The sequence below is a fragment of the Alosa alosa genome, chromosome 21, assembly GCF_017589495.1.
Source record: "Alosa alosa isolate M-15738 ecotype Scorff River chromosome 21, AALO_Geno_1.1, whole genome shotgun sequence".
NCBI classification, from domain to species: domain Eukaryota; kingdom Metazoa; phylum Chordata; class Actinopteri; order Clupeiformes; family Clupeidae; genus Alosa; species Alosa alosa.
This window is the reverse complement of record NC_063209.1, coordinates 2,276,576-2,288,922: the sequence shown is the minus strand read 5'-3', so window position 1 is coordinate 2,288,922 and position 12,347 is coordinate 2,276,576. Positions and strand designations below refer to the sequence as shown.

Here is a 12,347-nt window from a genome sequence, read left to right as displayed (position 1 = left end):
ATGATGATGAAAATAATTATCAATGGTAGCAGTAGTGGTACCTGAGCTGGCCTGACTTTGGGAGTTTAGATGAGAGACACGATAGAGTAGGTACTTGTGTAATATCTGTCAAGGGCAAGGTGTCAAGAGAGAAGCGAACGGGAAAGTAAGAGGATCCAGAGATGGAGAGAGATGAAGTAAAGTTGTCAGGAAAGAGGCAGATATTCATAGAGTAGTGTTTATGAATGAGGGAGGGCCATCATTGATTGTTTATCCTCTCTGAACTTCCCAGAATGCCTTGCTACGTCCCTTGTGGGGGGAGAGAGCTGATTGCATAACATCAGCGTTCTGTGTGCTTTGGTGCTGAACTGTGAAGGCGTGCGACTTTGAAAACACTCCCCTGGGAATGCCATGCTTTTAGTTCCCCCTTTTGCTCATTTTTGCTCAGTCCAGCGGAATAACATGCCCTAGGCCTCGCTAAGCTTCACACGTCAGGGGGGTGGAGGATGGCAGAGAGAGGGGAAAGGTAACTTCGCAGTCAGGGAGTGTGTTTGTGAGTGTGGATGTGTGTGTACTTCCACCGTTTATTCACTGTCAAACCTACAGGGGATATGCTCATTAATTTACCTAGGAGGAACCATGGGAGGTACTTTTGATCAACTGAGCGGTTAACTATTTATTTTAACACTTTCTTTGTGTCCTATATGCAAGCAAGGCCTTCAACATGTTTGCGTACTAACATATTTGCATTAACCTTAAACAACTACACTGGAAAAGATGTTACCACTAACATTTCCTTACCTGCAAAATGTATCCTTGGTATAAAACACTATCTATTTACTAATAATGAATAACAATAGAGAAAAAAGTCACATGCACTATAACCTGTGGCAACTGTCAGGTCAACATCTCTCTGTGTTAGTTATGCACATGATATGCAACAACCACTCACAAGCACACCAGATGTCAGCTATAGAACAGCTGCTCGTACCCAAAACAGCACAACATACTTGTGCATATTTGAATGTGGGCATGCATGTACACACACACACACGCACCTATGCAGTCACCAAGCAGACTTTAGCACAGGTAAATGTGTTGCTTAGTTCATCATTTTATATACAGTATATAAAAAATATATGAGATTCTATCTGCTGAACCATGAGATTCATTTTTCTGTAACTGAATTCCGCAATCCTTCATTATGTGACGGATGAAATAGAGATGGATTTTGAATCCTGACAAAAAAGGTGTTATTATCTCCACTTCTGTTAGTTTGTGTTCCACAGTGGGAAAGCACACCACAACAGGGCTGTTGTTCCGTTAAAGGTTTTAGCCACCAAGGAACGCACCCACACAAACATGCTTACAGTGGCATTACATCATTCTTCTCTAAGACAAGAGAACTAGTTCAACGCCAAACTAGTTGAACTAGTGGCAGTGACCAAAATGTCAGTATAACAAAGTTAGGTAGCATGCTAACTACAGTAATATATTTCAGATACCAGTATGTTTTTACTGATGTCCAAGTGTAAAAGTTGTATACATTTCTGGGATGGCAGCCTGCAGTTAGTGGAAAAACACTGTGACCAGCATTCCTTCACGTGACCATATATCAACAAAATGAATTTGAGGGTGTTATAAGACTTGTGCTTTACCTTCTCAGGCCCCAGCATGATGATACGGACCAGAACCACGTTGATCTGGGCCCCAAGAGAATCGTCATGGTAAATTTCATTCACCTGTGAAGGCAGAGAGGAGTATTAGTAATCTGGTGTCTATTTCACGAGTGGAACCTATCAAAGCATTGCAGGTCAGGCGTATAGATTCAGAGCGGTTCTTATTAAGTTCTTAATAAGTTGAATTACTTTGAGTTAGATCATTACTGCATCATTACATGAATATGCATTGGATAACGGTGACTATCATATCAAAATGAAATTACATCACATTATGGTGTATTGTCGGCAACCTCAACACTCAAGGCATCGCATCTTTATCAATCTATCCAAGGACACCTTTGCCCTTGGTTATGACTCACATAATTAATATCATACTTTAAGTCCAACTTGGATCATTCATCTCTATTAATGAAATACATTTTATGGGAAATACACCCTGCTGTTAATGGCACAAGTGCACTACAGCTTTTAAGTCAATTCACCTGTAATGGTTAAATCAAACATCTCCTTATCAACACAAAGAGACTCTTCCTGTTCATTTCTAGCAATTCACACAGAAGTGCTCTCATAGCAACAATCAATTCAACAAGTCACTTCTAACTAGGCTTTGATTTTTCCATGTTCCACAAATACACAAAATACTATATCTTCTGTTGGTTACTAGGGACACTAGGGACTATGTTGATGCCTGCACCTAGTAGTGAAAACAAGAATAAAATGGCATTGCCAAATGTCATTGATTCACTCATCTGGCAAAATGAATTTGAATTAAAACACTTTTAAAATATGTTCACAGCAAAAATTGATGCATGCAATTAATTTAGATTAATTAATCACAGAGTATGTCATTAATTAGATAATTGTTTTGAGTTGGTTTGAGCCTCAGATAGAGCAGAATGTTGATAGCTAGTGATAGCTAGCTGAATTATACAATTATTCCGCCCCTCCCCTATTGCCATGCCCTTATGTGTAGGCTATAAAGGGCCTGAAAAAACAGCTAACGTTAGCGCTAGCCTGACACATGACACCTTTTCAGCTGATGTCAGAGACCTGACATTTCCATAAAATTGACAGAGGTTTTCCCCAGACCTGAGGCCTTTCCATCCTGATACCAGAAGACACCAGACACATGAAGATTTTCTAATATTGGCACCATACACTGGATCAAAAAGGCAAAGATTGTATCAAGAGCATTTAATGGCCTGTGCGGATTACACAGTTTCAGCCCGATTTTGCCACGATTTTGTCATAACCGTCAAATTTCCAGTTTCGTGCCTGAATATAAAAAGTCAGGAACAATGACGAAGGCGAAACGCGTCTTGTAATGACGTTCCACGACCAAATGTCTAGCATGTCAGAATTTTTGGGGATTCTCCTAGGCCTACGACCATAGACTGTAAAAAATACGACTACCATGTTGACACTGTCGCTATGGTGACACACAACGAGTACAAGGCTAGATGGTCTTGTAATGTGGCCGATCTCCCGACCAAGATGCGGCAAAAATGTATGGTTCTCTGATCGCCTAGTCTGACATGGTTAATCGTAAAAGACCATTGTGGAAGACATCATTTTAAAATACATATATCTCATTTTCACCCCTGACGCCTGGTCTGCATTCATTTTGTCTACTGACGGCTAGCCTTATTGGGACATGGGAAATGTGTTTCACTACAGAGAGAGGGAGAGGAGAGAGAGAAAGACAGAGAGAGGGAGGGAGAGAGCGATAGAGAGAAAAGGAGGCAGACAAATTGGTGCAGAAGTTCAGAAATGACGTCCTGAGCGTCTGAGGAAGGCTGCTAATGAGACATAGGAATGTAAACAAAGCCACCAATAATGAGCTTTCTGATGGACAGACAGCAGAGAAAGACCAGGACTGGTGCAAGAGAGAGGCAGACAGGGGAGTGGTGTGTGCAAAGAGTGAGAGAGAAAGTGAGAAAGAGACTATTTGTCTTTGCAAATATTTCTCCAAATCTGGGAGCACAATTTTGTGTAACTATTCAGGCAAAATCAAGCTAGCTGCACTACCATTGGCGATGAAATTTAATATGAGACTGATGTGCGTGCATTTTACGTGGATGTGCAAGACGAAAGTGTTGTATATGCAAAGTAAAAGTAGTATGTGTGTGAGCTTTAGACGGGGATGTGTGCAAAACAAAATTGGTTTATGTGCAAGCTTTTCATTTGCATGTGGAAGAAAAAGTGGTGTGTGTGCAAACATTTCATGTACATATGCAAGGAAAGGTAGTACATGTGTAAGCTTTTAGTGCATATATGCAACCTATTCTTGATATATGGCCTAAGGGGCGTCTCATAAACATTTGTTAACATTAGTGCTAGCTTTTGAAGGTTTCCTTCAGAGCCACAGTGGTACAATTATATAGAGAGACATGTTGAATTTGAGTTTGTTTAAGTCTGACGTCACCGGCCTAACAGCTTTTTCATCTAAAAACATTTACTTGCACAGCCAGCCGTTTTTTTTCATAGCCTGTAAACCTTGTCACCATCACCTTCGTCTTAGTGAGGGTCAAAAAAATTGCTTAACTCTAACAGAGTAATTGGTGTAGCTGTGCAGCTGGATGACATAATCAAAGGTAACATCCAAACCTCCGTGGAAAATATGATTTTGTTAGGTTGGTTTGGTTAGCAAGTGAGTAGTCAAATGACAATTTTCTTATTTGCTAGCTTAGGCTACTCTGAATAACAGAAAAACTTGACAGTATCGACATAAGAGTGACATGACACTGTCATGAATATATGACACTGTCATGACACATGAACCCTAACCTGCGGCTCAGCTGTGGAACCAACTTTCGGATGACATTAAAAAGGCCCCAACTGTAGCCAGTTTTAAATCTAGACTTAAGACCAAACTGTTCTCAGACGCTTTCTGCTAACTGTGCCGAGTTACAAATTCTGAATCTGCCTCGATAATTATTCTACTTTGTCTTTTATTACTTTTTTTACTACTTTTGCCTTTGTTTTTGCTTACTAATTATTCTTTATTTTTAAATGATTTTACCTTGTGTTTTATGTTTTCTTTTTATTATGATCTTTACCTTTTAACTATTCTTTGACTATATTGCCCTTCTATGCTTTTATTTGTTATTATCGTTTGGTTTTGTTTATGTAAAGCACATTGAATGACCTCTGTGTATGAAATGTGCTATATAAATAAACTTGACTTGACTTGACTTGACTTGACTAACCCTAACCATAACCCTAATTTGTTATGACAAAAAACAAATGTCACGTTATGTCATAAACACTTATGACTTGTTTATGACACATTCATGACAGTGTCATGTCACTCTTATCTTGATACTGTCAAGTAAAGTGTAAACAACAAAAAATGTTATTTTGCTGTCTATGGGAAAGAATGAGCGACTCTAGAACCAGCTGGACCCAGAGCAAGAATTATCGGCACATTATTGCATCACGACTTAAAACCGATTAGCTTCAATAATTAATTGTTAAGGATATCAATGCCATTGCACTGAACTGCCTTGCACTATATTGATATTTAAATCTTAACTCTCAGTCTATACTGATATTGCACTATTTCTACCCTCTCTTCAATTGTATATTGTATCTTGCCTGTGCCTGTTGAGGTATCCACGACCATGGCAACCTTGACAGGGACAACAAGGATTTCCCCCATTGTGTTCTATTTATTGCAAATGTACTATGCAAATGTATTTATACTTATACATAGCCATTTTCTACTGCTCTCCATTCTATTCTTACTGTTCTGTTTTTATTCTTTTATGTTTTTTTTTATTTTATTCTTATGCTGAGTGTTGTACTTTGATAGCAAAGATTAACCGGAGTCAAATTTCTTGTTTGTTTACTCAAACCTGGCCAATAAAGCTGATTCTGATAGCCATTCTTGTCTGGTATAAATTGAAACTGCGGTGCTTGAAATTGTGGTTTGTGCATGTGGAGTGTTCTGCAGAGATTCCACCTGCAAACGCTTTGCCTTCCTTTGCCTCTTACGGGCATTTCTCACCCAGACCACCCTGTTTATGAAACATAATACTTTCATTGGATAATTGCATCAAATTTGCTAGATTGATTTGCATAATATTGAGCCTTGCCTAACTTCTTGATGCACCAGAGCTGCTCAAACAGCTGTGCTGCCATCCTAAATCCAATGATGCTTTAGCAAACCATCAACGACACCTTGTTGGTATCCACAAAAAAATAATGTAATCGTGCAAAGCAGTGAGCACACCAGAACCGTGGACACCCCGTGTTAGCCTACATGCTACCTTTAAAATGTGTAGGCTAAATCTGTGCATTCTAGGCTACTTGTTAAAACTATACATTTCACAAGACAGTTTAAGGGTCAGTGACAGATAAGTGTTGGTAAGATGAGAAAATTAAAACTATGTTTAAACCTTTAAAACAAAACATGCCTGAGGTTTGCTAAAGTGTATACTTTGTATTTCTGTTGTATTCATATTATTTAATATGATGTGTATGCTATTTTTTAACAAAAGATAGAACTAACAGCCTGTTAAATTGTCAAATGGTGTAACCGCAAAAATTACAAATATCTAATATTTCACACCTCCTAGAGTTCATACAATTGCTCTCATGAAATTATTCGTTTATTTTGTAATATCCTATGAGAATATGTTTTATTATATTTATTTCTAAATTGAAATTATATGGGTTTTTCATTGTACTGAGCAAGACCATATGCTGTAAACATCTTGTTTTCTGTCTATTCTTTGACCATTTGAGTAAAAATGGTTTAAACCATTATTACAGTAAAGTAGAGTATTAAATCATTATCCATATTAATTGTTTTGTACATTATTAGTATTTTAGACAAAATACTGGTTACACCAATTGACATAAATCGGCTACACCAATTGACCATAAAACGTTTATAGCAATAGGACAAGAAATTGACACAGAAAATAGGCCTCAAGGTAAACTGAATTGGATATTTTGATATGTATTCATGTCATTCATCATATTCCATATCAAATATCATTTCATAACATGAATGAAGAAACTTGTGTTCTATTTGATTTCAATTCAGTTCTCATACAATTTCAGTCTATACCCATTATTTTCAAAGAGAGTGAGATAAAGGGCCCTATTTTCGCGATGCAAAACCTGGCACAAAGCGTTTTATTATTCTGACGCAATGTTTTTTCCTATCTTACACTTCACTTTTATTAAATAATGCGCCCAGGGGTGTGGCAATTACCGACATAAGGTGTGGTCTGGCACATGATCTAAAAATCGCTATCTTACATCTAAAAATCATTACACCACTGACCAAGAAAAGCCTGGTCTATAGCGACAGGCGCATATGAAACACAGCTGAAGACGCACTGTCACGAGATGTAAGCAGCAATTCCTCTGCAGAATAAATGTCCTTAGGTTGTTTATTCAGTCATTCGAACATTATAGGGGGAAGTTTTGCTTTTTTCAGGCTATGTTTTTGCTGGTAACTCATTGTCAGTCAATATTGAAAGTAATTAACTGTGTATAACTGTTTTGTCGTTGACTATGACACCACAGTGAGGTTAGTTTCACTTTGCCTATATGTTCAATTAATAGACAAGTGCAGATGTGTGTAGCCTATACTCTACTCGGTTTTAGTAAAGAATGGCTTAGTGGAATACCTGTTCTATACGGTCTTCCTTGTGCAGATTCCTTCAAATACACCGCTGACTATCAAAATACTGATGCGCTGTTTGAAGTTGCCCTGCTTGCTGTTAAAGGGAATGACAGATGTCCTCCTCATTGGTTTAAAGGATGTTAAGCCCAAAACACACCCATGACTGATTAAAAAACATAAGAGCCACCTTTTTGCGCCAGGCACCTGACGTTTGATAACAAAACCACCCCAAATGTGGACTGGACAAACCCCTAAATGTATTTACGCTACGCTAGTGACCATGCATTTATATTGCTAAATTAGGGCCCAAAGTGTGTGTGAGAGAGAATAAGAGTGAGTGAAAGAGTAGTTATGATAATTTCTTAACAACCAACCAACAGCAGGATCTGCGTTTACATGCACTCTGTGGCGAGACAAGTTTTTCTTGCTTGTACTGTAAGTGGCATCCATTGGGGGACAAGAGGTAAATTTTATATATAATAAATGTATTTATATTATTTATTTATAATTTGAACATACTGTTTACATACATCATAACAAAATATTTAAAAAATGTTATGGAAGTTTAAATTTAAAATGAAAACCTTTGACATTTAAAAATCGCTTAAATTGCAATCTAATTAAACCCTTTTAAAGCTATTGTTCATGCTAAAAAGTTAGTCACTATTAAAATTATAAAAATAATATAATTGGCAACTAAGATTACATACTCTTGGCCCTGAATCTGATCAAACTGGTCTCAAACAGAAAACCGGTTACACCATTTGACATTTCTATTTAAAAGCAAAATTTGCAGGCATTATTATGGACAACTATGTACACACTTCACCTTTATGTGAATATTCAAACACAGTTTTTACATTAAATTGAATATTTTATGATTATTATGATTTATAAACATTTTTAAAAGGTCATACCATTTGACATGTAACCTAAGCTAGCCTGGACATGGCCTAAAAACACTATTATGTTACTTTAAGAGAGTTGCTAACCTTGACTCATAGCAGCACCGTGTTGACAATTTTACCCAAATTCAGTTAATACTCTTTCAAAATTAAATAAATCCAAAACTTTAAGATTAGGGTTTGATGAAAATGATATTTAAAATTTTAACAATTTTAAATGTATGTAACCCATATGTACACAAAAAAATGAGCGTCACGTCATTGACCCTTAAACAAATGTATCAAAATGACAAATTGAACCACAATAAAGAGGTTTATTTTTCAGATTGCTGAAGTTAGTTTTGAAGCTGACATCATACATTAGTGTTTTATATTCCCAGTTTATGGCACATAATAGCTCTACCTAGTAGTGATTTTAATTTGTCTTTGAAGTCTGCATGTTCACAGACCTGTGTGAAAAAAGTACATTGATGTGCACTTCAATAGCCATTTTCAAAATGAAAATGAATGGACATAGTCATCTAATATTTTGCACACGTGCAATAGGGTCATAGATCTTTTCATTAACAATTCCAGGGTAATCTGAGATGGTTAAGAATGCATTTGATGAAGTGACACAAAATGTACTTTACAACTGAAACAAATATCCCATTATACACATCCCTTATGTATCATGCAGCTGTGTGAAAAACTCAGTTTAGATTTGCTGATTTGGGCATTTAAGATATGGTACTGTTACTGAATTGAACACTGCGGATGTCTCTATTAGAGTGTTGCCAGAGACTAGAGCTTACTACATTGCAAGTTCTACTAAGTTACTGCGGAAGCTATTACATGAGTGATAAAATAATTTCAAATTAATATCCTCAGTCAAATTATTGATTTATTTATAAAACAAAAACTGGGTAACAAGCAGAATAATTTACTGCTATGCAGTCATTATTAAATGATAAAATAAACCCCTCCAGAGTGATTCAAGAATCCTCTACTTCACAGAAAGGGCCTGATCATCTTGTCTGGGCTGATGTAGTGGTAATGAAAGCCTGGCTGGATGACACCCCTACATATCATCTATCCCCATTGTTACTTTATATGGAAACTGCAGGAAGTTGTAAGAATAATCACAGACTGTGTGTGTGTGTGTGTGTGTGTGTGTGTGTGTTTAAAACTAATATAAAGGTCAACAGTTCTGACATGGTCACAGAAGGGAATTAATCCTTTCAGCCCTCCCTCATGTTTCATCCTGCTAACTTCTTTTGTCTCTCATCCTTTTCCTATCAAAGCTTGAGTCAGGTTGCTTAGCAACCATCACATTTGATATGGGTTTGGGGCTCAGTGTCATCCCCACTTGCTTCTCTCTGTTTCCCCACTTCTCCCAGCCATTGTGGTAGCAGGCCTTCCTGTCTGCTACCTCTCCTTCTCAGCTATATACACAGGTAGCCGTGGCCTACTGGTTAGCGCTTCGGACTTGTAACCGGAGGGTTGCCGGTTCGAACCAGTAGGCACGGCTGAAGTGCCCTTGAGCAAGGCACCTAACTCCTCACTGCTCCCCGAGCGCCGCTGTTGTTGCAGGCAGCTCACTGCGCTGGGATAGTGTGTGTGCTTCACCTCACTGTGTGCTGAGTGTGTTTCACTAATTCACGGATTGGGATAAATGCAGAGACCAAATTTCCCTCACGGGATCAAAAGAGTATATATACTTATACTTATATCCTTTTCAAACCGCTGCAAAGTGAATGCTGGACCTAATGAATGTCATGCGCTGTCTTGATAGTTACATCATGGCATTATGGCAAATAAACCCTAGTCATGTAATTTCATCCTTAAAAGTGAAGATAATTGTTTAAATGGTATCACAGTAGCAGTTCTTGTTTGCACTTCTAGTACAAGTGGATTAGAAAGCCCTCTAGCAAGATGCTGGCCACCACACAAACCAGTGAGGCAAAAAAAGCAAAGATATCTCCAGGCAGGGTTCACAGTGGTCCCCCATTGCAGTTTGTTACCAAGGTAATGGTCTAGCCCAGTCAGGGTACAGTTGACTTCTAGGTGACCCTGGCACAATGTGCTGAAGCTTAATGAGCAGGACACACAGGCCATGGGCCTTCCCTGTCTGCTTTAGACCTCACGCTGAGCTCCACTTCAGAGTTCTGAATTAGGAAACACCAGCCATCCACATGTCCTGGACCCCTGGACCACTGTCAGCTTAGAGAATACCCCATCTTATGGGATACGTACACGCGACGGCGCATGGACACATGCAGAATACATACACACACATTCTCTCTCTCTTTCTTTCTCTCTCTCTCTCTCTCTCTCTCACACACACACACACATCCCCCCCACACACACACACATTATTATTCAACCTCAACCCATATTTCCCTTCTCTCTCTCCATACGCTCCTTGCCTATGTGTTCCCTCTTCTCCCCATCCCCCAGTGTCTATTCTCTCTCCTTTAGTCTTTCTGTCTGACACACACACACACACACACATACACACACACACACACACACACACCTCCCCCTGCTCAGTCGTTCCCTTCTTTTCCCTTTAAAAGTGCACCTCTCATTAGCGTGGGCCCCAGCGCTGGCCTTGTGAGGAGTGCTATGCTGGCTGAGGTTTCATCAGTGAGGTTTCAGCCTGCAGGTAACTAATGGAGTCCTGGAGGTCAGCGAGTCAGAAAATCATTAATACGAGATTAATAATGCAGCAGGGGCCAGGGCTGGAGCGGCTCTGCTCTGAATGTGGAGAGGTGGAATAAGACACAGAGACAGGAGATGAGAGGGTGTGAGAACAGGAGAGAGAAATGGAGCGGCATATCACACTATATGGATCACCTTCTGATGGAAAACTATGTAATATGGCTTCAGGTTTTATAATGCAGAAAAAAAGAAAGAAAAAAGAAAAGAAAGCAAAATAAAAGTTTTAAGAGAATTCTCTTTAAGTTAACACATAATTCAAGGAAGTACATTTTTTTTGCCAGAGTGAAATGTGTTCCCCTGGAACACATGATTGCCGCTTTCTTTGCATGTCTTTTCACTCCTGTCAGAATCTTTCATCTTTTCCATCACTTTGGAGCCAGCCACTGTGTGCACCAGATAGTGTTAATTTCGTCAGACGAGACGAGAGGAAATATGTTCGTCAACGACCTTTTTTTTCATGACTAAGACGAGACGATGACGAGACTGCAGTAATGTCCTGAAACACTGACTAAGACTATCTTAAGATGCATTATTGTTGACGAAAAAAGACGAGACTAAAATGTTTTGCATGAAATAAAAACTAAGATAAAATCTCCCTTCATGTTCGTCTACAAAATGAGAAGACAGAATATCTAGCTGTTACGTTTTCAAAATATTCCGAATGAGTTCATACGCAACGGCTTTCCTGTAGGCTAGTCTACGTGCTGCTGCTGCAACCCTGTGGCTGCAACACGAAACTGCATGGAACAAGAACACTGGAGATTTCTGCCAGAGTTAGCAACCTAAGCTTTATGCCACAATGCTACATACCCAGAAGTTGAAGCTTCTCTCATACAAATTAACATCCCCCAGAATGTCCATACGAAAATGTTCAGCATGTAATGTCAACTATTCATTTAGTTAGACTGATGATGCAAAGTTTGCTAGCAAGTAAGCTAATATGGAAAGTTAAGCTAGCAAGTTAGCTATGGCTAAGATGGAGAGTCTGTTTGGGGAATGTGTTGTGTTTGAAGCATATCGCCATCTACCGAGGTAGGAGTAAAACATTAATAGTTCGGCCCTCACGACAGTGTTTCTCAAACTTTTTCAGTTTCAGGACCACTTAACTAACCCTAGCTAAAAAAAAAAAAAAAAGATTAGACCTACTTCAACAGTAGCCTATAATTAGTCTACACAATAGGCCTACTTACTGAACCACCTTGCTTATTGTCTTTGCACTTTGCTTATTGTGTCAGAGGATTCATACTGTATGATTTAAACTGGCATATCTTACATAGACAGTGTTGCAGAACTGTTTGGATTAACATACAAGTTATATTGCAAACAACTCATCTATATTATATTTTACCACGTCTGCTTGCGGACCACTTGTGATAGCTTGCGGACCACCAGTGATCCCCGGACCACACTTTGAGAAACACTGGTCTACGAATATGA

At 38.7% G+C, this 12,347-nt stretch overlaps 1 protein-coding gene across 2 annotated transcripts in view; it reads right to left on the bottom strand.

The window, feature by feature from the left end:
• Positions 1-12,347, bottom strand: part of LOC125286579 (A disintegrin and metalloproteinase with thrombospondin motifs 2-like) — a 122,548-nt gene that overhangs the window by 26,395 nt on the left and 83,806 nt on the right. For both annotated transcript variants that reach the window (XM_048231768.1, XM_048231769.1), the window contains exon 5: positions 1,638-1,721. In XM_048231768.1, the coding sequence (XP_048087725.1) occupies positions 1,638-1,721 (84 nt within the window). The remainder of the gene's footprint in view (positions 1-1,637; positions 1,722-12,347) is intronic.